Source organism: Pyxicephalus adspersus, chromosome 9 (genome assembly GCF_032062135.1).
Source record: "Pyxicephalus adspersus chromosome 9, UCB_Pads_2.0, whole genome shotgun sequence".
NCBI classification, from domain to species: domain Eukaryota; kingdom Metazoa; phylum Chordata; class Amphibia; order Anura; family Pyxicephalidae; genus Pyxicephalus; species Pyxicephalus adspersus.
This window is the reverse complement of record NC_092866.1, coordinates 25,724,625-25,751,729: the sequence shown is the minus strand read 5'-3', so window position 1 is coordinate 25,751,729 and position 27,105 is coordinate 25,724,625. Positions and strand designations below refer to the sequence as shown.

General features: G+C 36.2%; 1 protein-coding gene across 1 annotated transcript in view; it reads left to right on the top strand.

The window, feature by feature from the left end:
• Positions 1-405: 405 nt before the first annotated feature.
• The window catches only part of SLC6A2 (solute carrier family 6 member 2), a gene marked incomplete in the record, with an annotated part of 73,166 nt that continues 46,466 nt past the window's right edge, over positions 406-27,105 (top strand). The window contains 5 exon segments of the mRNA XM_072422955.1: positions 406-542; positions 1,451-1,873; positions 17,142-17,273; positions 22,660-22,897; positions 24,223-24,361. Of these exon segments, the coding sequence (XP_072279056.1) occupies positions 1,561-1,873; positions 17,142-17,273; positions 22,660-22,897; positions 24,223-24,361 (822 nt within the window).

Sequence of the window (27,105 nt, the reverse complement as noted above, 5' to 3'; positions counted from 1 at the left end):
ATTCTTACTTTCTGTTATGTTCCTGTGGGAACATCAATATAAATTACATTTGATGTGATCCAGATAATCTTTCTCTTCCATTTTACTGCAGCTCAACCTAAGGGCATGCTAATTTACATATTTCAGATTGCTTATATGTCCTTGTAATGCATTATGCTTAAGAGATATATAATAATTTCATTATTATACTTGTTTTTGACTTTTTTAGACAAAATTAAATCCAAATTTTTTTATTCACAGAATAAACACAAGTGGTCTATGCAGATTGCTGGTTATTATTTGCTGTAGTACCCATAGGTGGTGCTGCTGAGTTTTCAATGTCTACAGTGGGTGTATTGATTTACCAAACAGCACGTGCATGGAGTGTATCATGGTTTAAAAGCTGGCATCTTTCTATTCTTTACAGTTTCCTCATAACAGAAGGATCACTGAGTTTTCCCTTGGAGAGTGCAAGGATAAAGAGACAGTCTTCATGTTGTTCCAGATAAATTTAGTGAATGACTTGTTGATGTTGAACCCATGTTTCTGCTTGCTGTAAGCTGGTAAGTCTAATATATATATCATATATATATATATATATATATATATATATATATAATCATAATACCTAATATTTTGTTTGCATGTATTGTGATCTTTTTTTTATTTTAGCTTTTTATCACTGCTTAATAAATACTAAAAACCAAAAATATTAGAATGACATAACAACAGTTAGATGCTCTATTGCAATTTTAGTACAGCATTCCTTTTTTATTATAATCACTTATTTTGTACTTGTGAAATAAATCAGAATATAATTTTCCAAATAATTTACAGACTGGCACAAGAAAAACTGTGTCCATCCAAATACTGGAAATATGTGTTAATCACAGGCATAATCAGACTTCTAGTTTAAACTTGAATGCCATTTCTGTACTTTGTGTATATGTTTTTGTAAACTCTGTGTCTGCAATTCTGGACATGAAACTGTTACAGTTTTCCAAATATCTGTGCTAGATTCCTCACTATACTTGCAACATTTTTTGTTATTTAGGAAGGGGCAGTATAACTGAACAGAGAGGCATGGATGTAATTTATCAGACCTAAACTTTCAAGAAAATAAGCCTTATCTTCCACTCCAACATCTTAAAGGATGACAGTGTGTTGAAAAATGTTGAAAATTGTTTATGAAATTGGGAATGTATTTAAAATAATGATTACAAAAGTAATCTAAATCCTAATATAGATAACAGGTGCTTTAATACTAAATGCTAAAATCTATATACAGGGATTAGGACTTTCTGAAAATCATGGCACATTCCCTAATAAAGCCCGTGTGCCAAATATGGAAAACAGCTAACTAATTTGTTTATAAAGCTTATTTATGTATTACATTTAAACACTGATACATACGTCAAATGAAATATTTTTGGATTTACAAACTGAAACAATATTTTTATTTACTTTTTAGAGAGAAGAGTTGAAGAAAAAAAAAGGTTGAACGTCAGTACAAAGACTGCATTTTGTTTCTTCTTCTTGAAAATCCTATACAGCTCTTGTTGCACAGCTAATATTTTTCAGATGCCGAAATCCAAGATCCTCATTCAGGGTCATACTGACCATAGGTTGTCAGTTGTGGTTCCTTTTAATGAGTTTTCCCCAGAAAAGAAAGATGTTGAACTGATTTTAGTTAAAGAACAGAATGGAATCCAATATACAAATAACACAATTGTCGCCCCAGATACTTCCCAGAAATATGAGGTACCGGTGCTCGAAGAACAAGAAAGGGAACACTGGGGCAAGAAAATTGACTTTCTTCTATCAGTTGTTGGTTTTTCAGTGGACCTGGCCAATGTTTGGAGATTCCCTTATCTCTGCTATAAAAATGGAGGCGGTAAGAACCATCAACCAACATTTATTACATATTTCTTTTATTTACAAAAGTTTACAAAAACCTTTACTCAGAGATCAAGCAATATACTATTGCTGATCTCACCTTTTAAAATGCTAATTGCTGTTCTTCACCTTAATGTATGAAAGGCAACATTTGTTTTGCTCTGACTTGTTCTGAGTCAATTTTTTAAGCCAGGGATATCCAGAGAATCAGGTATTGTCTGGTGGTGGCCAGCAATGGCGGCTGGCATGTTCCTGTTAGTAGAGGTGCACATTAAAACAATTTAATAATTTATGAAATGCAGGAATTGTTAAGCAAGTCAGGCACCGCTGTTGCAGGCAGTTGCACAATTTTCTGTATATGCTGCATTTTTGAGTTGCTGTTGTGAATCTGAGCTGGTATGGTATGTGCCTTGCAATAACTTCTGTGCATATATGTAGGTTTGCTTAAAGCCGTTAATAGATTTAAAAAGTCAGTTTGTTGGAAAACCCTGGACCCGTGTAAAAGAACCTCTAAAGAGTAGTAGTCACCTGTTTTTGATTCAGGATTAGATGCCCAAGAAAGGTTTGCATTGATAAAATATTTCATGTACCAGAAGCCAGTTAAGATTTTTCTCATTTTCTGTCCATGAGATATAATAAATTGTATGGTGAGCATGTAGATAATGATGCACTAGGTAAATTTAAACCTAAATAATCTCCAAAGAGATTCAGATTATTGCCAAGCCTTAATTCTAATCAACAAACAAGGAAAAAGATAGATTGACGAGAGGAAGAACAAGAAGGCTCTGTATTAGGCACCTGGTTATAGAAGTGTTAAAAAAAGTTACAATTTTATTGATAATTTAGTAAAATTGTATAAATAGAGATGTTACTTGGACATGACACTGACAGTAATTAATTTTTAAGCTGGAGCCTGGATTTAGGTTTTTAAGGAAATGTGTACTAATAGAATATAAGTATGCAGACAAAAGTATGATCAGGCTTTCTGGCTCCATTCTGAATATCAGTATGCTGGGGTCAGTGCTTCAGAAAGCTTTGAAATTAGGAACAGCTAAGCAAAAACAGTCCCCATTTTCTCAGGAATAGAAAATAAATGAGTGGTAAATGTATCCAGTGTGCACATTTAAATGTTTAGTTTGCCCTCACTTTGGAGAGATTTCATATCAAATGTCTAAAACAATAATAATAATAAAATAGTAGTGAAGGTTGTCACCAGTGAAGATAGAAAAAGAAAGATTATTATTTGTACAACATCTAAGAGGGCTGAAAAGCTTCCCTATACATAATTCCAGACAAATACAAACAAATATGTATAAATATATATATTTTTTTCCAACTGTTCCAACTGTTTTCCAACTGTTTCTGCCCACTATTTGTCACTGCAGTTAGGCAGTAGGGTTAGGCAATAAGGTTAGGGCAAGCCAAACTCTGGTTGGGCAGTAAAGGATTAGCAATGGATTAATAACCTCTATTTTTCTGCTCAAGTGCTCTGCAGCACAACTGATTGTTTTTTGGTGCTTCTCCTACTTTAAGTCTGAATAACTCCCCCTAGAAGGGCTGCTGAAACCAAAACACATTCTGGTAATTAACTATATGAGTAAATACATTTAAAAATGTTTTTATGAACGTTAGTGTTTTTTATATCTGTATTTAATCATTTGTTCATTGACACTTATTTAAAACTGCTTATTCAATTAATGGCAGATGAAATACCTGTATGAACAATGTGTCAAAGATTTTTATTCCTTTTGGTGAATCACACTCATCTGTCACACTGCATATGTGTGTGTGTTTCACCCAAAAATCAGACAACTTTTACCCAATATTCACACATTTCTCACTTTGGATGGAAAATGTATGATTCATGAGTTAAAGTTCACACATTTAATAATTGTCACATTTTTCACATTGGATTAAATTACAAAATTGGTGAATCAACTTTATTTTTTGATTCCTACATTTTCTAACTGATCCAATGTAACAAATATGTATATTTTGGGTGAACAATGGGTAACTCTTAGTTTAAACATTTAGAAACAGACTTCATAGTGTGATGGCTGTATTTTTATGTCATGAGTTATTACCACATTATAAAGTTGTAGATAATAAGGAGCTTTGTTTGTGGATGCCCATTTACATATATTATAAAGTTCAGCAAAATCATTACAAGTGTTAACTTTTTTAGAACTGTAGTACTTTTTCATAGAATAAAATCTAAATTATTTTGGAATAAAATGTTAATTAAATGTAGTGCATAAGGAAAAAACTGCTAGAGGGAACAAAAGAGGGAGATGCTGGTCATAGATGGAGTATTGATGGATGAATATAAACCATGGGAGTTTAAAGATTGCTGGTTAAAAGGTTGCTAGTTCAGGATTAGGTCATACATTCCCAAATATAACCAGAATTTGCATGCAGTTTATGAGTGCCACAAAATACTCTTCCTTTCAAAAAAAAGTCCAGGGAACCCATTTACATGGAACTTAAGTTGTATTCTTTTTGGAGCACAATAAGTTACTAGATGTTTAAAATATAGTTATTATGAGAAGTGTTGTCTAAAACTTCTTAATTTATGTTAATGAAGGCTCTGATTTATCTATGGCATAGCTAGAAGTAGTTAGTCATATTCAGCTCAGCTTGTTCTATAATGCCCTGAAACCCACAATGTAGCTTTTGCAGTTCCATTAAGCTTTTGGGAGATACCTTCACATTTAAAGCCAAACAAGTATTTCAGTTATCTCAGTATAAACCTTGTGCTGTTATCTAATATGTGAAGGCAGACGTTAATTATCCAAGAACAGAAGGAGGTGTACAATTTTCTGAAAATACCCTAGTTTCATTTCCATAATCATTCATAAATCTGAACGATCCTGAAGTCTGGGACAGGTCTTAACTGTTTGAGTTGCATGTTTGAAGGTGTGAATTGTTGTCAATTACTGAGGTAGAAGATGCCTAAACTTAATACATGAGGGTGAAAGTCCTATATATATCGCTTACAATATGTGCGGGCATGCTGCAGCATGACCCTGAAACTGTAAATGAAACATTTAGCTAATATCGTATATACCCGAGTATAAGCTGACCCGAAGTGTGCTGAAAAAGTCACCTTCGGCTTATACTCCAGTCAGGTCCATGGGTCTCTCCAGAAAGGCACACTCTGCCAGCCGATTCCCGCTCCTGCCCTCGCAAACTCCGGCTGACACAATAATAAAATGTTTCTGGCAGATTCCAATATTAGTGACAGTGCAGTGGCGCCCACCAGACCCCTCAGGTACATGCGGCTTGTAGTCCTCTTCTGTGTGCCGAAGTAGCTTGCTCCACCCCAGGCGTGACTAAGTGACGTCACAGGCCCTTTTGTCAGCTATAATGTACAGATACCCCACTGAATATACCCCCACTGAATATACCCCCACTGAATTCAGAGCACTTTTGTTTATAGGTGCTCAGGTTCATGGGATCACAGCTGCTAGCAGGGCATACTATGCAAGGAGTCAGTTTCCTACAGTTTCAGATAACGCTGCTCTGTCTCTACTGAATGTGATGAGACAGGGCAGCATTATCTGAAACTGTATGTTACTCTACTTCACACACACACTCACACACACAGTGAGCCTAGAGAAAAGTTTCAGATCTTCTGAACCAGAGCTAAAAGAAAAAATGCTCTGGATTCAGTGGGAACAGATAGGTTATAAAAAAGAAGTGAACCTTCCTTGTAGAAGTGAAACTTGGCAGTAGCTGCAGCATTTCCCAACCTCGACCTATACTCGAGTCAATTCATTTTTTCTGTTTTCCAAGGTAAAAATTGGTACCTCGGCTTATACTTGGATTGACTTATACTTGAGTATATATGGTAACAGCAAAAAAAAATGTATACATATATAAAAGGATATAAAAGATCAACAGATATTTTGTACTTATATTATTGCTACATATCTACATATTTTCAAACATGCTGCCTTGATTACCCACTTTTGTGTTATATACAGCCATCTTTTGAAATATTTTATTGTATTTTTAATATGCATGCAAACTCCCCAAGTTATATTTTAGATCTCGGTATGGAGTTGAAATGTATATCCATATGAGTCAGTTAAAGTCAGAAAACAGGCCAGGTGAAACTCCAGAAAGGTATTGCATCAGAAGCTTGAGCCAAATAGAGAATAATTATTGTTTTAATAGAAAACACTATGAGTAAGATTAATGTACTGGACAAAACTATATGGCAAAATGATGAGTTAATGCAGTGAGGTGCAACACAAATACTTTTCTGCTGAATTGTGTACTGTATTTAAAAATATAAAAACCCCTGGAAAGTCAAAGGTCAAGGCAAGATCAAGGTGAATTCAGGCAGGAATACAGGTCACAGTGGGAAAATAGGGCTAGTATAATATTCACCAAGTATGTGATGATGGTGGAAAATGACTAGCGAGGGGCTTGGATGTGTCTGATTGAAATCGGAGGTATGGGCAGTATCAAAAATTTAGTTAAGGAGAGAAGCAGGTTGTAGGTGGATATGTACAATGCTACGTAATATGTTGGTGCTATATTAATACCATTTATTAATATTAACAGCAGCTCACTGAGGCAGTTGTAAATATAGGTGAAATCGTATAAACATAAACATTGAAAAAGGTTGTATGAAGAAAGAGAGACAAGGACAAAGCCAACTGGGATCACAGCAGAGGCCAATTTTGAAATGACCCTGTCACTATTCCATTCTAAGTTACTAAGGCAGGATGAGGTAAAAAAAAAAGTGTATACGTGTAAACCTTTCCTGATGCCTGCACTGCTAAAGGAATCTTTGTTCATGAAATATGCTGTCCCATTTTTTCCCAATAAATCTTCTGGGAAACCAACACTTCCAGTATTATTGAGCTCATCCCTGCCTTGCAGTTTTTACCAATTACTTCTGCATATCTCTGTATCATTACAGTAAATCATTGTAGTGTTTGTAAATGTTTGTGGTTTTATCAGTTATTAGTTTAAAGCAGGCTTTACATTTCTGTCGCTTGAAACAATCTTTCATGTTTTCTAGAGACAGTAGAACCAACAAATACTGTATACATGGAGCTGTTGAATTTTATGAAAAGGAGAAGAAGGAGGATGATTGTGAGGCACCCTGCTATGTCTTTCTGTATTGGATATGACAGCAGTTGCCCCATTTCAGTCCTCCAGTGGTTCATTGTGGTGGATCGCAAAACTACATCAGGGGACTACTGTACTAATGCTAGATTTTCATTTGAGGCAATCATTTAGAATGTGTACATAACTTAGGACTATATTGGTGTTTCAGCGGTCTTTTGTGGGAGTTCCATATTAAACCTTTCAAATCTGAACAAAGTGATTACTGTTCCCACCCTTCCACCTTATATCTCCTAAACACAGAAAGCTTCACAGACCGCAAAGCGGATGTGACTGACCTACTTCCTCACACTCAAACACAATAGGCCTGATTTATTAAAGCTCTTCAAGGCTGGAAAGAATACGCTTTTATCAGTGAAACTGGGTGATCCAGCAAATCTGGAATATATTTTTTCAAAGTCATTTGCTATTTGCTAGCAAATGTTTTGAATCCTGGACCAGATCCATTCCTGGTTTGGTGGATCACCTAGCTTCACTGATGAAAGTGGATCTTCTCCGGCCTTTATTAAATCAGTCCCAATGCCTATCACTGGACTCCACCTACTTCCTCCTTCGCAGATGGTTGAATTGTGTTTGGTAGCACTTTCTCAATTGTTCATGCAATTTTAGGGGTTGGTTAGATCCTCCTATCCTCGCCCACCCCCCATACTTACCCAGCTATTTGTTATTGATGGTTGTTTACAACTGTACTTGATATCTGTCTCTAAGAATCTCTCTATCCCTGTACATCATATAGTGTGGTAGTTAATTCCAAGTACCCGGCTTGCCCTGTTATACACTGGCCTTTGCACGCACCAGTCAATGTATATTGCAATTTTTTTAGATGGGAATTTAGTTGCACTGTAACTGCAGCAGTGTAAAGTAAGGTCAGCAGACTGGCTGTGCTTATAATGACAATGACTATAATACAATGCCTAATACAGTATATATTCAGCTGTGTATTTAGCTCTTTGTCTGAAATTTAGTTTTTTTATATATGTGTACATTTGGACTGATTGCCGACTTTGACTAGGCCATTGCAACAACTTCATTCTTTTCTTTTTAGCCATTCTGTTAGAGGTTTTTTGGTGTGTTTGGGATCACTGTCCTGTTGTATTACCCAATTCCAGCCAAGCTTTAGCTATTACACAGCTAGTGCCAGTAGTCCACTGACGTAGGTTTTTTGCCTCGGTCACAACGGTTTTACATTACATTGGCTTGAAATTGCAAAAGCTTTTGCAACAGTTAAGTCATGTTCCAAAAGCAGTATTTTCTAATCTAGGCTAAGGTTATTTTTTTCTACTTTGTACTCTCATATCATCTGTTAAAGCAACAAACTCACAGGTAACAACTAACTATAAAGCAACAATATATTATACTGTGATTTCTCCATTATGCTGTGCATGCTAGCAGAATTTATATCTTTCTGCAACCACATTTACTTTAGGCATGAACATTTTCTTAAAGTAATAAGAGCTTTTCTTAAATGTCAACTGCTGCTGGTAGAATATAGAAAATACACCATTCGTCTGCACCCAGGCAGATGAATATTTTTTAAAGAAATCCATTTCAGGTTTGATAGATTACCCAGGATATACTGATTAAAGTATATCTTCTCCAGTCTTGCAAGGCTTTAAAATTTACCACCACCATCCCCGTCCACCCTACTGGAAAAATGTTTTACATACTATAAATATGGTCCAGGTTTTGTACACATATTTTTATTAGATTTAATATCAAAACTTACATTGATCTTCCACCTGTTGATCAAAAACTAAAACCTACTGATCCAAATATTTATCAGTAAGAAAAAATACCGTAAAAAATTTAAAAGAAGAAATACTTACTAGTCCATTTTCCTATTGATGTCCTCATCGCGCCACTTTCCTATGTCTTATTTGGACATATTCCTATATTGCTGGGATATCCACATCACATATCCTAAAAGGCTACATATGTTGTCTATACAGGTGTGAGATTTAGTATATTGAGACTAGGTGACTATAGTGTGCTTAGCAAGAAACAGCAAAGCAGTGCATAGCACTTAGCAGACAGTGAGAGAGCAAGTGGAAAAATCAACCAGGATCCTCCTAATGCAAAAAGCCCTAAAAGTTTTAAAACTGCTACCTAGGCATTTCTAAAAAGTTTTTTTTTTTTACAGAAAGAAGGTAACATGAAACTCTTGCAATAGCCTCCCTGCATGAGTTCTGTTAGATGGAACAGTAAAAAAAATATTAAAGATCACTTTTGGATGGATAAAAAAGATGCAGGCTATATGTAATAAAAAATATATTCAAATACAAATAGTATGTAGATTATATTTAACCTCTTGACTACGTCAGATTCGGATAAATATAAAAAGTCTCATAGAGGGCTTCAAATATGAAAGTTTACAACTACCTAACTTTTAATATGACAGTCCAATTTTTAATTAGGTCATGCTATTCTTTTTTGCTCATCTCAATCTTGCTGTTTGTTTAGCTCTCCTATTAGTTTGTATTCTTTCTTCACTTATCTAAGTGCTGGATATTGCATATTCATTTTGTAAAATATAAAAAAATATATTTGTCAGTTAAGCCCTATGTATTTTAAATAATGTATTTCTCTTTTATTATAGCTTAAGGTGAACATTAGATCACATTAGAGATTTCAGTAAAGTTATTGTTCATGTTTGTGTTAGACAGACTTTATTTATTTTTTATTTTCATGATGTGCTACAAAATAAAATTTAACAAAAAAGGAAGTAAAGAGATAGTGCCAAACAGAAAGTTGTGCACAGGCTACCACAGTCAAGCTCCCCAGGCATCATAAATTGCTGGTGCCCATAATAATTATATTCTACTTACAGAATTGACAAACGTTGCAAACTACGCTTCAGTTTTTGTGGTGGCAATTCACATTGCTTTTAGATTATTGTGAGTGATCACATGCATAATAATTAATCGCAAAGGACTTTGTTACTGTAAAAAGTTTGCTTTTTTTATCTTGATCCCAAAAGAATCATTTTGCTGTATTTTGGCCCTGGCAAAAATGGATCAGCTAACTTTATTGTATTATAGTCATATTAGCACAGGTGGAGGTGTGAACAAGTAGAGCTAAATCCTAATTGAATTATAAGGGCAGATTGCTTTAAATATGGGCAGATGTGCCTGAATATCTTCTTGAGTTAGCAATTGTTAGCTTTAGAAGCTTGTGTAGTCAAATGCAATAATTATTGTGCATATGCAAAATAAATGTTGTGAATAACATTGCACCTGAAGGAACTATTTAGCAAGTCATTAATGTGGGTGTGTGTGCAAAGACTTTTGGACCTTGGGTTAAGAACGCCAGCTAAGAAGCCACTATTTTCTAGAACACAGCTTTAAACACAGACTGAAATTTTGCAGCACAAAGATTGAACAGTAGAATGGGACAGTCCATGCGTATGGTTGCTTCTCATTCAAGGAAATTGGCTCACAATTCAGCCCAAAAACACTGGAAGGATTAAAAATGGTATCAAACATTCTCCAAGAGCAACTTCTCCCAACAATTCAGGTGTAATGATTTTGTAATGATCTGTGTATTTCCGGCAAGATGGAGTAGGGCGTGTCACAGGGCGAAAAGTGATAAAGAAGTGGCCCAGAGATCATAACATTTAAATTTTGAAACCTGGGGCCAGGAAACTCCAGGTCCTAATCCCATTGTGAACCTTTGGTCATTTCTAAAAAAGCAGGTGAACAAGCAAAAGCTCACAAGTTGTGGTCAAATCCAAGAATGAATAAGGCAAGAATGAATGGCCATTCGTTAGGATTTGGCACAGAAACTGATATCCAGAATTCCAGAGACAACTGCAGAACACTGTAAATGTTTTAAAGTAGCGTACTGTAGAAAAGGATTAAAACCCTTGTTAGGTTATTTGTTTTCGGTCTACATCCTTCAGGGGAATTTTTTTCCCTAACTTATAGTTATGGCGATGCAACAGTGAGAAGTGAGACTAAATCTCCCCAAACTCACCCTTTGTTAAAATCTCATTGTACTTTTGGCACTTGGAATTTGAGCATGTGACTGTGCCTGATGTTTAAATAGTGGTGCTTTTGGGCTCTGATATGGCTGGACCGATGTAAGTAACAAGGAATTTGAGAGATCAGTTAAACCTGGATAGGGGAGTGTTTAGCAGGGCAATGAATATCAATGTGGAGTCAGTTGGAACAAAGGGATAGTGAACATATAATTACCAAGTTCAAATTTGTTCAACGAGTCCATCTAAAATACCGGACATACCATACACAGTCAAATGTGGATTGTATTGCAACATAAATGGATAAAGAAGTTCATAAAGGGAGTAAGAATGGGTGGCATACCATACAGTCAGATGTGGATTGTATTGCAACATAAAGAAATACTATGCTTTTATTAAATATATTTGGTTTATCTCATATTTAAATTGCTAGAAAAAAGTCAGCGTGTGTTTTGCAAAAGCCTAACATTTTGTGTGCGGAAAGAAATTGCTGACCTGAGGTGTGAGGAATGTGAATCTCTCACCAGCCTGATTTTTGTGAATAGTGGTAGCCATGTCATGGGGTTTTGTGTTCTTGCAATAATGAACAACTTTTTGTTCAGAAGAATTATGAGATCCTTTGCTCTGTCTGTGACAGGAAAGATGTTGGAAAGACAGAAATGGTCTTATAAATAAGCTTTTCTTTTAAAAAGGAATATTTAGAAAGAAGTTGGGTACTGTAAATATAGTACATTTAACTCACAGACAGCTAATGTTTAGGTTTACATCTACAGTTGGGGTTTAAAACATTAATTCTGTAAATTACTAGAAAATGGGCTAAAGTTTGCATTTATAGACCCATTTTTAAAATGTATACACCACATGGTTTTTATATGATCTATAAGTTGTAAGTGGTATGCCCAAAGGTTCAGTTGTATGACAAATGTTGTTTTTTATCTGTTCATAAATTATAAAGACTTTGGAACCAAAGAGGGCCTATGACTACAGATCGACCTTTTGATGGCCCCCAACCCCACCAGTTTCTTTCTGTAACAATACTGCTACTCATCTCAACAAAAATGAATGCCTGAGTCAAGGATAAATACCAGGTGAACTGGCAGCAAAGTCAGATTCTGTACACTAGTGGTCATCTGGACACAATTTACAGATACAGGTCATCACTTAACAACCAGTACATTAAGAAAATTGGTTGTTAGGTGAGGAGTATAGTAGGAAGCTGGTCTGCAGAGCTGTGCACGTGCAGACCTGGATCGAGGTGATCACTAATCAGAACAAAGGATGGAGCTGAGTAGAACAGAAGGGAGAAGCCACGCTGGTGTACACTGTATAGTTCTTGTACAGAATACCCATTAAAGAAATGGTTGTAAGTGCGATCCATCATTAAGGAGTATGTTGGTGAGGAAAAGCAGTTCCAAGGAAAGGGAGGGCAGCAATGCATTAAAATAATTTAATGAGCCTAAATTGCATCAGTTGCGGTGCGCAAATAGTTTCAGGCCACTTGCATCAGAGTTATCTCGCCCTCAGAATAGAACTCTGATTTAAAATTAAATTCCAAGTTAAGATATCCTGTTTGTGAACCAAAGTACCCATGCTTGGATCATCTAATGTCAGACTACAAAAGTTTGAAAAGAGAGAAATAGAAAATAAAGAGCGGCTATCAATAGAGGCTTTTTTGAAGGCCACTCTTACATCTAACACTAAAGGAACAGTTAGAAAACAAAACAAAATAAAACAGGATAGGATAGTTAGAAAAAAAGGGGCAATTAACAATGGAGGCTTTGTTGAGGCAGTGCTTTTTGCAAGGTGCATGGGGGTAATTTCCATGGGAAAGGTGCTTTGGAAAATGCACTTTGAAATGGTACTTTGGGAAAAGTTCTTTTGGGAAAGTTCTTATTGGAAATTACTTAGGAACAGTGTGACAGTTTAAACATAGTCACCTAAATTGTTGTGTTGTTGTGTTATCAATATATATACACTTTATTTATAAAGCTCTAACATATACCGCAGTGCTGTACATTAAGTAGTGGAAAAGACTGGCAGGGATAGGGGACCTTAAAACATACTAGTAGTCACTAGAGAATCCTCAACTCAGACTCTAGAATTCACAAACTAAGGGTAGCAGTAGAAGGGAGGGCACCAGTAGCATCTCTACTAAGCATACCACCAGTGATAGGAGACAGAAAGAAGTCCTGTTATGTATTCACTCATGTTTCCTGCTTTGCAAATTTGCTGAATCTGGAGGTCACTAAATTTCTAAAAAATTGCCCTGGCTTGCAGTACTGCAGTTGCTCTACTTTGTTTAAAGACGTGAAGCTTTGGTTTCTTTGACCTAGGGCAATGACAGCTTATTAGAGACATTCGTCTCTTGTTGATGCCTAAATCTTTAAACCAAGAAAACTGTGGTATTAGTGATGTTACTTTTCCTATTTTCATTTTGGAAGCCATTCTGGACTTCCCGTGCAGCAGGGAAAACAGAAGGAGACTCTTATTCTTTGTCATTTGTGGAAGTTTCAATGGGGAGTGGAACTTTTATGGAGTTTGTCCACCACAGCAGAAAGTGGTGTAGTTGGCTATATGACCAGGATGTGAAGGAAGAGCAGGAGGAAGAAAGATAAGGAATTGCCAGGTATGTCTCTAGACGGTTACACAGTTCTTCAGTCTAGTAGACATCTTTGTGGTAATGCTGGGGACCTGCAAGCAATGTGCAGTCTCCTTAGAACAGTGCCTCATCTTGTTAGCCTTTTAAAAATGATGGCTGATTTCTCCCAGCAGTGATGGCAGCATAAAGGCAGGCAGTTAGAAGATCAGATAGAGCAGGTAGTATCACAATACCTGACATGCCCTGAAATGCCAGATAATTTTACTTGATGGATTACTGGCCCAAAAAATGGATGTATGGCCAGAACTGTCCAAGTAAGCCATCGAGGCGAGGTCATGTCAACCCTCAAGTCTTCTGATGCATAGAGATTTAAGTGTGGCAACTGGGATTGTCACTGAAATAATGACTACGTTATCTGCCGCCAGTGTATAGTGATTGATGTTCATTAAAATTAATGAATGTCTGTCTGATAGAATGGATATTTAGGTAGACAGCATTTATATATAAACACTAACGTTATGCAGAACAATTCTAATAAATGAAGTGGCCAGAGATAGTAAAAATGGGGTGGAGAAGTGTAGGTGATGCGGAACATTCTTCAGCCAGGAATCAGGTGAACACTGGCTATATAGCTGCAACTTCAAATGCACATTATTAGAAGCTTATTATTAAAAGTGTCAAATGCAGTTAGTTAGCAATTTCAATATTGTGCTAGTTCAAGACTGAAGATAAGGCTATAGTTTATAGCTTTAAGTCTTTTTTTTTTTTTTTTTACTTTATGTTAGCTATACACATAACCATGAACATTATATGTGATTATTTCAAAAATGTTGCTACCTGTCAATGATTTTTTAAAAATTATTTATATATAACTAAAACAGCTGGATACAATATTACTAAAAACTTACATTTTGCACAGCAAGAGAAAGATGAGGAACTGTTCCAGAGCAAATCTATACATAAATGCAATAAATAAAACACAGAAATCAACACAGAGTCACAGAAACTTCAACAGAAACTTTAACACACTAATTATAGTTTAGCTTATTTTGTACACAAGACATAAGGACCGTGCAAAAACCCTAGTTGGGTAAAATACCTCTGATAAACTAAAACATCTTATTTAGCTCTGACATTTTAATTTTTAATATTTTATAAAGGGATATGCAGGACAATGGTGGAAGATAGGGAGGGGAACAAAGTGGACAAATGGAAAAAAGGAAGGGGGGGTGGTTGATGAAAATGAACTGTTAGAACACAATTTACATATTAAGTTTAACTAAGATTATAGTAGAAGAATGGTCTGACAACAGTAAAGTAAAACTCAGGTGAAAAAGTAAAAATCATGCCAATAAATCTAAAAAAGTCAAATTTATTTCTGAGGTGCCCTAAATGGAAGCTGTAAAATCTTCCATATGCATATTATCAATAACCCTCCTAATCAATTGGACTTGGCATTCACCAAGTGTAAGAGATGTCTTGTACTTTTTATATTTATATGTGATAAAAGCAGTACATTGTTTTCAAGAACATTTATTTTACAGTATATATATTAGTATGAGTATAATATGTATTTTAAAGTTAAACATTTTTTTTTAAATATATAGATTTTTTAATTTGTTAAATTTAATATTTTTACATGAAGCATTGAGCATGGAAAAGGAGTGGAAAAGAGCCTCTGGGCCAAGAAATTTAATCTATTTAGGAGTATTATTTTTAATTCTTCACAGGGCAGAGCAGGACATGTAGGATGACCCTCTAGAAACATCCAGAAGGGGGTCAACTGCTAACTGCTTTAAATATTCTCAACTCACTACGGAGTTAATTGAGTAAGGGCCTTACTCTAAATAAGTGTGTTGATTACCATTAGGCGTGTAAAACAAGTAAAAATAAAATCCTGACCTTGAACCTTACTCTTCATGAACACATATCTGCCATCCATATCACTTTGGACTTCCAAACATTGCCATGGAAGAACCCAGAATATTACCGCACACACACCCGCTAGATTTTGAGTCAGGTGATAGGATGTAATAGCCTGTGAGGCTATAGCTTGGCCTACTATGGCATCAGCCACAATACCTGGATCAGGTTTCTGCTAAATCCACAGAGTTTGCTGCTGCAGGGTGTTGGTGACATCTGGATCTATTGCGGTGAACTCAAGGTGTTATTAGCCTGGCTAGTCTTGTTTTGACCATGTCCTCAAAAAAGTCCAACCAGTCAGGAATAAATACTGGGTCAATGTACAAGAATCTGAACAGCTCTGCTAGTGGGTCAGGTGTGTGAGGAGCAAAGAAGTAATCTTTGATGAATATTAGATGAATTGGATGGCCCTAATGAAACTCAGCTTCTGTTTGGCGGATCACGCTGAAAAGTGGACAAATTCCCCAGTGCAACTGTATGGTAAAGAGAAATAGATCTGGAAGTGGAGACATTGTGGCTCCATCAAAATGAGCTGGGGCTGAATGCCAGGCTCTGTGCATTATTTCCCATTTTTGATTGTAGAAGTGTACTCCGAATAGGATATCTCGTAGATATCTTGGTTTGAGGATTGCCCACTCTGTGTAGTCTATCTAACTCCAGGGCAGTAATAGGGGGTTGCCCGATGACCGAGTTTAGAATGGTGGTAACAGTAGCGCACAAGTCAGGACCTGATAAGAATTTAGGGATACCATGGAGTCTGATGTTTTTACGGAGATTGCAATTTTACAAACTCTATTTTACAGTGTCAGTACTTTCAGTTAGGGTAAGACCTACCTTATTAGTAGTCAGCATCTGTTGTTTCATCTCATCCACCACATTGTGCAAAGTTGTCTCAGTTCTGGTAGCCTAGCACTCCAAATCCCTTCTTGTAGGTATACCTCTAACAAGCCCTTTAAGCTCAGTATCAGTAGGAGACTGAACCGTGGAGCTGGACAAGGAACTGTCTGTTGTGGTACAATCTGACTCCTGTGTTTCTCTAATAGTTCAGAGACTTAGCTGGGCTGGATGAATCAGAACCTGGGGAACTGCTTGGTGTGCTGCCAGGAGGCACTTTGGTATGGGCAACAGAGCTCTGCGAGAAAGAGTGTGCTAATTAGACCTTACTTGACATGTGGGGCGCTGCCATCTTGGATGTGGCTGCATGGCCAGATGAAGATCCAGCTCCTGCAAAGCGGCTTCACATGGCTCAGAGGAGTGAGAAGGCTTGCATGCTGTGGGCATTCATCACCATTATCTGGGATGGAAAAATATTGTATAGAGTATGGTCATCAACACCATCCCTACTTCTTTACAAGCTTGGAGCTTGTCATTTCTAACATGATACACCTGGTCTTTGGCATTTTTTTTAAGTTTGACTCAGTTAAAGAAGATGAAGGTAATTTACTCCAGGGGCTTGTGTATTACATCATTTTTTTTTTCTAGCTGTAGAAATGTACATGTTCATTTCTTTAAAGTGCGGAGTTCAGGTAAAAAGCTTTAACTTTTGGTGCATCCGATAACTGAAACTATGTATTTTGTTATCCTGCCTCAAGACATAAAATATTGTATTTTTTTTTTTTCTTCAAGGTGCTTTTCTTATCCCGTACACACTATTCCTTATAATTGCTGGAATGCCACTGTTCTATATGGAATTAGCTCTTGGACAATACAACAGACAAGGGGCAGCCACAGTGTGGAAGATTTGCCCCTGTTTCAAAGGCAAGTATTATGCTTTATGCTAAAAATTCCTATATAACATTGTTTGTATTGCCTGTCTGAAATCCTTACTTCACATGTTTAACATATATAAATTTGTCAAATACCATGAAAATGTATAAACAAGAATGCTAATTTATAGTATAACAACAGCCAACTGTAAAAATATAAATACAAATACAGCTAACTGTAGAAATATAGAAATAACAAAACATGTGGTGTAATTTACACGTGGGAATACAGTCCATTGATGTGTTCATTTATATAGTTTCAACATATGTGGCTGTGCTTTACATTAAGGTAAATAAATCACTCCATTCCTTCAAAATAATTTACAGTCTAATCCACTGCAATAACACAGAGTTGTACTACTGTTAAAGTAAAACTCCGGCCAGTCACAAGTTGTCAGCTAAATACACCATTTAAAATACATTCCATGTATTTACTATTTTACAAAGGATTTGTAACTTTTTAAAGATGATCTCCCAGGCTTGATTTAAAGCTCCTAAGGCTGGAGAATATAAACTTTCATCAGTAAACTTGGGTGAACCAGCAAATCTGGAATGGATTTCCTAAAAGGTATTTGTTAGCAAATGTCTTCAATCCTGGACTAGATTCATTCTATTCCACAGTCGGGGGACAAGGACATAAGCAGTATTTAAAGAGGAGATCCAGAGTGTGCAGGAAGAAAGACGCCACCCTGCATTGCTCCATGAGTCTGGTCAAGATGAGGAGGTGGTGATATATAATGATGTATATGATCCAGACGGCATATAGTGTACAGTGTATTTGTCTATCTCAAGGAAGCGGCACCTTGAGCCCTATCTAATAAATCATTTACTAAAATGTTAAATATAGAGATTTGCTTTGACCAACACATAGAACCTGTTGAATGGTCAATGCATAGTTTCAATAGTCGAAAGACAGTTCACAGACATGTAAAAATATTAAACTGAAGGGACCAACTTTCTGCAAATCTCCATTTAATTTCCCTAATGACAATATGATTTTCTCACGTGTTTGGATTTATTTCTAAATCTAAAATAATAAGTGTGTTTTCAAAGTTTTATATTTTCGTATCCCTTTTATTATCTGTGGCCCTTTCTATTTGGAAATAAATAATCACTTTTTCTTCCATCTCACTTCCCTCTTGCCAATCTGTCAGGGATATTGTCTCCTTACGATTATACACACCTAAACCCATTGCCCATGTCCCTAAACAGTTCTACTATCAAAGGGACGTCTGCTCCACTGCTGCAGAGATGCCTGTGCTGGCCATTCACTACCTGTTTCTTGTTAACCTCCCTCGCAGTTCATTTCTTTCCGGTTTCTATGTCTACAAGCGGTACATTGTTTCTCATGAAAATTTATTTTACAGTATATTATAATAGTATGAGTATAATAAAGTTTGAAACACAAAATCATGTAAAAATAATAAATTGAATAAATTAAAAAATCTATATAATTTAAAAAAATGAATATTTTTTTTAAATTTTTTTTAAAAAAATACATATTATACTCATACTAATATATATACTGTAAAATAAATGTTCTTGAAAACAATGTACTGCTTTTACAAATATAAATACAATGTATTGCATTCAGTACAGTAATTTTGTATTGAATGCAATACAAATGGATTTTGAATTTCCCACCCCGCCCCGCCGGCAACGTACACACGCACCGACGTCACCGGGAACCCCCCGGTGACTCATCAGATGCAAAAGCCGGCCGGAAGAAATGAAAAGAAGACGGAGATCGCGACGATGGATGATGCGGGACGCCGGCGGATCAGGTAAGGCTTTATTTACTATTACCTCCCATAGGATTACCTACCCTGAGTGCCACTCGGGGTTACCGCTTTTAGCAACTTTTTTCTACCCCGAGTCAGACTTGGGGTTACCTCTAGGGAGGTTAATGTCCTTCTGTTCTATTCATTGTCCATGTCAGACAGGCAGTGATTTGAACATCAAAAGGAAGATCCCCACCCAAAATTAACTGAGAAAGTCAGAAGGTCTAACCTGGTGTGTTATGTAGCTGCAGCTTAAGATGAGTAAAAATTGGTTTTAAAGCCAATCAAACCAACATTTATAATACCATCTTCCTAAATAATAGTCCCTTTCATTCACCAAAACTTTTACCTCCTAACTGTTTAGCAGCTTGGATGATATAAATTAATTATTGCTCATAATACTGATCCCTTTTTTACCAGGCACAACCCTTTTCATAGCTTTGTTAAATATTTTCTGTAGTAGTGTCTTAACCCAGTTTAAATACTTCTTCAACCTTCCATATACTGCTTCTTTAGTACATCAGACCATTTACAATTGGCTGCTACACATCTATAGCACAAAAGTTAACCGCAGTTTCAGTCATTACTGAATTTGTCAGCTGTAAATGTCTTTTATATACCTAATAAATATAGAAGGTTAAACTTGACAGGGTTTTATTTAAACTCATAATAATGAAAATGTATGTTCTGTCTAATTTTCATTGAAGCCAGTGACCTATATTGTCACAGTTGTAGGCAATCAAGGGGACATGCATGAACATATTACAAGTGAAAAAAAAAAAGTTTATTGGTGTGTACCAATGTCTTATTGGTGGTAGTAAGAGTATAAATCTACATTTACTTTGTCTCTTAGTAGTTGCATTCATCGGATAATTTGACTATTTCTTGGTTTCTGCACAGTCAACCGTACTAATTCTGCTCATCTCCCTGCTATGCTATGCTATTTACGTAGATTGTTAATCACTCTCCAGTTAGAGACAAGACAAAAAGTCGAACATAAACAAATGAAGAATTATCTGTCAACTCTTTTATGTGCTGATAGTTGCTGTAGGCAGTACATGATTCATTTTTAATTTATTTACATTTGGCTATTTGCTAAGAAAATTTTGGGGCGATATCTTACTGGGTATGGGAATGATTGACAGTCCACCTAATTACACAGGAGACAGGAAGGCAAGTTTAGAACAGGCTTCTGTGAGACATTTAGACATTCATACGTCAGGTTGGCCTAAATTAGCATTCCAGAGCTTTGGTCTATATACTAGACTTTTGTACTAACCTAAATAGTAATATCAGTTATGTATACACTTTCAATTGCAGCATGTATTATTACAATAAGGTCATTTTTTGACTGCATCTTAGAGCAAGCCTCCCTTATTACTAAAAAATGGCCCCTTCTTTGGAAATAAAGCCTGACATGCCTGTGAAAGAGGCTGGCGCATGTGCCCTCTCCACCCATCCATCTGTCCATACCAGGACCATAGGAGCTTGGTTGACAAGATAAAAAGGAGAACAGAAGAGCCCCATCTTTCCCTTATGCATACCAGAAACCCATGCTTCCACAACAATTGGGTTGCCCTTAGATTTGTATTTAAATGACTTTTTTGGGCTACGCCTTTTCGGAAAAACATTGGTTTTGAGGGTAATTGCTCTTTATGATCCTAAGGTAGAGAATCATAAAAGAAATAAGAGTTTTAGTTTCCCCTTTTGTTTTAGGTTAAAACTGGAATAAAAATAGTAAAAAAATGTTGTTGTGGTTACAATTCTTAAAATTTGACTTAAAATTTGAAAAAAAAATGTAATCCCCTGGGCTTCTTTGAGAATAAGTCTGGATTCTGTGGCAATGGCAGGTAAATGATTATGAAGAATGGCCTATATTTTCATATGCATATGATTCATGCATATGCAAGCAAAATTCTCCACAAATGAAGAAGCAACAACCTGACAACATGGAACACCCTCCTGCACAATGTTTTAAGGTATATACATACATATACATATATACATACAATGTTATATGACAATCGGATTGCACTGTAACGCCTGTTTATACTTTTAGCTACCCCGACCTTGGTTCGGGGTAAACGATTGTAGCAAGTTTACTTACCTGAACCAAGGTCGGGCTAACCGCCCGGGTGGTTAATAAACAGGATTTATATAGCTCCAACATATTACGCAGTGCTCTACATAATTTGGGGTTGCAAATGACAGACTAATACAGACAGTGATACAGGAGGAGAGGATCCTGCCCTGAAGAGCTTACAATCTAGTAGGTGGGGGAATTTACACACAATAGGATGGGAGGATTATTGGATTCGCTTATTCTGTATTTTCTGCACACTTAGTGTACTAATAGTGTGAATTAGACACTGCAGCAAGTCAGCAAGTATAAATTTTTTAAAAATGTTTAGGGATACATTATTGAGGGCATTCATTCCTTAGAGAGGAGATTGTAAAGTGCTTTTTGAGTTACCTTTGAAAAAGAAGCTTTCTTTTGCAAGGAGTTCCAGTCTGGTAGTTGGTCGATTGCACCTAGAGTATATTGATGGATTTATTTACAAATGAGGCTTATATATCATATGAATAAAGTATTCGGCACATATTTAGGGTCTTCATACACAATTAATAGTTTTAGAGTAGCAGAATTCTTACTATAATCATGTAAGGCCCTGGTCAAACAACAGTGATCACCAGACACCAGTCCCCCAATCTAACATCGCACTCTTAACCTGTAGCAAGCCCCCGCACAGCCTCGGGAGACTGGTTGCCCCCAGGACTTAGTGCATAAGGTCTGGGGAAGGGCTGGCAGAGGACCAGGAGCCCACAGATGAAGCAGTACCAGGATTCCAACAGAGACAATCAAAAGCTTAGCAGTTAAAGCAAAGAAATTCTAACTAAAACCAGGAAATACATGAATCTTTATAGGCATAAAGAATGACTCCTGTATAAGAGGGCTTAAGTCGTTATCTAGTTGTCATTAGGCAGATTATCTAATAACATATACTCGGAAGTCCATATAAGCATAATAGTTCACAAACAGTTAAGGGGTGGATAAGCCATGTGTCTATCTTTTTTGGCACAAAAATGACGCCATCTTGGATTTTTGTTCACGGCTCACGGCAAGGGTCTCTTATCAGCCTTCAAGGCCATCCTGTGTTCAGCTTCAGGGTCATGCCGCTGATTGTTTCTGTTGCAGTTGCTGCTCTCTGAAAACAAAGCAGTAACTATTCTTCATGTAAGCATATTTTATCATTTATATACAGACCTCCTATATTTTTATCACAATTGCAAAACCTGTTTTAAATTTTTATGTGTAAAAAAATGGTTACATTTTAATTCACTTGATACACTCACTGGTCTGAATGTGTTTTAAAGGAATAAAGTAGTGTTTGGCCATTATGTAGGCCCTAGCTGCCCTTTCATATTATCTTTTAGGGTTATGTGTGCTGACCCCTAGGTCAAAGTAGGGTGGAAATATATCCAAGACAAACACTGGAACGCAAGTGAAATATGCTTATTTAGATTCATATTTGAATAAACATATAAATGGGAAAGAAATTTACCACAATTTTTCATACAGATGTTTTTATTTTCTAGGTGTTGGCTACACTGTGATATTAATAGCACTATATGTGGGCTTCTACTACAATGTCATAATTGCATGGTCTTTATACTATCTGGCATCTTCTTTTACCTCTGAGCTTCCTTGGACCACATGCGGAAATGCATGGAACACTCCAAATTGCACTGACCCAAATCTTCTTAATGCCTCTTTTTTTGAAAATGGAACAAAATACTCAAAGTACAAATTAACACCAGCTGCACAATTTTATGAGTAAGTTTTTCTTTTAAAACAAAAAATGTATTTATTGCAACTTACCAATTTTTAAATGTGGCTGCATTCGATTTTTTTTTATTTTATTTTCACCTAGTTTTCACCTTAGACTGCTTTCCACTTCTGACACCCCGTTTAGTTTGGACTAATTTGAACTAATCTGAAACTAACTAGTTTTGGATGTAAAGGAAATTGATAGTACCAGGAAGGAAAAACACGATGTTGGGATGCAGAGTAAGGGATGAAATATGTAGAAAGTGGTATGGTGGACGCTTTGGGCCTGATTTATTAAAGCTCTTCAAGACCAGAGAAGATAGACTATCTTGGGAAAATCTCTGTGATTCAGCAAACTTTCTTATGAATTATTTGCTATTATATGGCACATGTTTTTAGTCTTGGACAGCACCCATTCCAGGTTTGTTGGATCACTTAGAATCTCCCATGATAGTCTATCTTGGAGAGGTTTAATACATTGGGTGCTATGAGTGAATTAAAGACTTGGGAGCTTGGACAGAGATATATGAAGAACTGAAAGGTTTTTATAACAATAAAGCATAATTTCTTTAATTCTTTCAATATTGTTCCAATTTGCTTAGTACTTTGAAATACCAAGTATATATAAATATATATTTTTTAAATCAGTGTACTAAAATTGTAGTTGGGTGTTTGAAATACATCCTATTACATAAAAAAAACTCAATAGTAATGACTACAAATGCTAGGAGTCTTCTCAGAAGTGATTTACTATATACAGACTATAAAAAACCTTGGCAAGGTAAAAAGGAGAGTCCAGCTTAAACCAATCATTTTAGTTTTTGTTAGTTGCAACACACTGTAATAGATAGGGATTCCTGCAGCAAAATCCCATTGCAGATTCTCATGTGTTCCAAGGGCTTGTCCCCAGCATTCTCAGGAGCAGCCATCACATGGGTGTCTTACCATTTTTTTATTTAAATATGCTTAATAAAATGAAACCATGAAGGAAAAACACTTCAGAGTGAAACTTCAGGGTAGGCAGAAATATCTTGTAGCTTTGTGAGTTTCCAATTGTAAGAAAACGTTAGACAAATCAATGCAGTTCACTCCTTCAGTAACTGAAATGTCAGTTTTGCTTGAATAGATTCTTTTAATCTTGTCGTTATAAGTTGTTAAAGTTTGTTTTACATTCATTTTATTAGTTTTATTGGATCTGTAGAAAAAAGCATAAATGTGAAACACAAAATGTATGCAACAGTTTTTCACTACTTCCAGCTGTATTCTAGGTAATAGGAAAAGGCTGTTTTTCGGGAAATGTTCCAGTTACAACTATTTATCTTTTACCATAGACGTGGAGTGCTGCATCTGCATGAAAGTGCTGGAATTCATGACCTTGGCCTCCCACGGTGGCAGTTAACTTTGTGTCTTTTTGCTGTTCTTATAGTCCTGTTTTTCAGTTTATGGAAAGGAGTAAAGACATCAGGAAAAGTGAGTAAAATTCATAAAATAAATCACAATACATGATTTCATAGTTGAATTTCCTACATTCTTTGAACTTACTATACAAAACTTAGAGAATGTTAAGTACGCATATATTTTGAGGTAATGTACCCTAAATATTTTTGTTACTACTACTGTGTTTTACTTCCCTATTTATTTTTATGTGATATATATATATATATATATAAATATATATAAAATATAGAACTTGATTACTACAGATAGTTAGAAATTGATGACCACAGAGAACTTTCAGTTTCTTATTGTTACTCTTCTCAATCTTTTGGTAATTTATTGATAGCTACTGAGGCAGAGCATTATTTTAGTATAGAGGAAGCCAATATATAGACCTGCACATAATTTCTTTGTAGGACTTAAGACTATAAAGATTTGTAGTTAGCAAATATCATCATCTGTATGGTCATCTTTTACATGTATGCAAATAAATTATTCATAGAAGTATAGTTGTTAAAATGTAACATACATTAATGGGGTTACTTTTATCATTATAATCTCTTAGACAAGGTGCTAATGTGGGCAAAGGTTTCTTTGGCAAACTTACATAAATAATAATTTAAATATTACATATTTGGTTTATATGGGTTTATTGATTTTTTACCTTTGTCTGGTTTGGCCCAAACATACAATATTCGGTTATATATTAGAACTAAAAAAACAGTTTTTCATTTTTTAGTACTGAATGAGAAGCTACTGTCTGCTTTGTACATTAACAACAAGCTTCAAATTGATGGTTACAAATGTGAACTTCAGGTTGCTATGTCTGGTAATGGGCTGACAGTTGTTACCTTGCTAAATGAGTTGCAATGTTATCTTTTAGTTTGGATGTACTATTTAGTTTTTAGTTTAGGTCTTAGTTTGGCCGCATGGCTCCAAATGAACAGAAGCAAATAGGTAAACACTACTGGCCTTTATGGTATCTTAGTTGTAACAGTATTAATAAAGCAAAGTTACCCACTGTCATTAAGGAGACAATACCAGTGGTGTATGAGCTCAGTCGAATTATCTATGACAGAACAATATAAAAGAAGGAAAAAGTTTGCGATCTCCAATCACACACATTATAATCTGGTTGTATAAGTTGTAGATGGACAACTATACAAAAATCCTGTTTCATACAAAGTTGTGTTATGTTAAAAGGTGATTTCACAGAAATTGTACAAATAAAAGAGGTAGTAACATTTTTAAAATAAAAAACAGACTTCTGGGAACCGGCGGCCACATATTACCAGAGCTCCTGTGCCATCTGCAGTAGCATGGCAAAAAACGGTAAAGCCTGGAGACCTTGTGCAACATGGATTCAGTGTGTTCAGAAGACCTGGCGGTGGTGCACGTAAATAGGACATGAGTGTGTCCTTCCTACCCAGAGTCAGTGCTCACGGTGGCCAGGGGAGTGGATCAGGGGCCATCTGGTTCACATGAAAGGAGCACTTTACAAGTCTACCCTCCATACAGCACTACATTATTAGGAATGCTGCCACAAACACCCCCCTTTACCCTGAAAAGCTCTCTTCCTCTGGCGAAACCTTTAGGATGATTAACCAACACTTACCTTCCTGGTAAGTATGGCTGGTAATTGAGGCACATTCTGTCACCTTTCATGATCTCCCTCGCTTTGTGCTCTGCACAGGTCTACACCTCAATAAAAACTCCCTAAACTGCTTGTGCTAAGCAATAGCACAGGTCCTCCAGCGTCATCTAGTGGTATCTGAAGGAACTGATTTCACTTAGCACACCCTCTCTACTGAACTTTCTTTCTTGGTGTGGGGAAATATTTATATATTGCTTTGAGTTTTCGGCTGTATATATTTAGGGAATGTACAAATACATCATACGCTCTACACTGAATATTATAGGCAAATCAAACAAAGGTATAACCACAGGGAAATCTCCGACTCCGACAAGCAAGCCTTTTACTCACCACTACAGTCTGCCTCCTAGTAAGGTGAACCATTGAACATGATGGACCCCCCATCATCACAGACCTCCTTGCTGGGACAACAACAAAACCTTTAACTAGCTCCACATCACAAGAGGACTGTAACTTGCTACTCCCCTACTTTGACAAAAAATTTGCATCTCTACTATCATCCATATGGGCGTTGCGACAAGTATCTGCCACTACACAAATTTCAGAACTAGAGCAGAGAGTGAGTGATCTAAAAGACCAAATTTTTGGAACATCAAGCAACAATAAGGATCTAGGAAACAGAAGTTGTTCTGCTGCATCCCAGAAAGCTACAAACAGTAGGGTTTACAACACTTTCTGGTGGTGGATTTAATGCAGTCCCTGCAACTGGAACCTCTTCTGGAACGTGCAATCAAAAGGGTACAACGCATTGGTCCAGAAAAACCGACATCTTCGGCAAAACCACGCCCAGTAAATGCTAACTTTTTCCATGGCTTGGACAAGCAATTCATTTTATTGACATACAAATGACATGGCTCTCTACAACTTTAGGGTTTCAAAATTTTAATCTTCCAAGATTTTTAGGCCACTGTGGCCCAACAATCCGAAACTTTTTTCCAGCCTGCAAATTTCTCATTCATCATCAAATCCGCTTTGCACTACTATATCTAGATAAACTGAGAGTTGATGTCAATATATTCCCTATGGTCTTTTAGGGTGCAGAAACAGCACTTATTTCCATAGAGACTTAGGATGACACCCAAGCATCCGCAAAAGAAAATAATTTTGTGCCTTGGAATGTAGG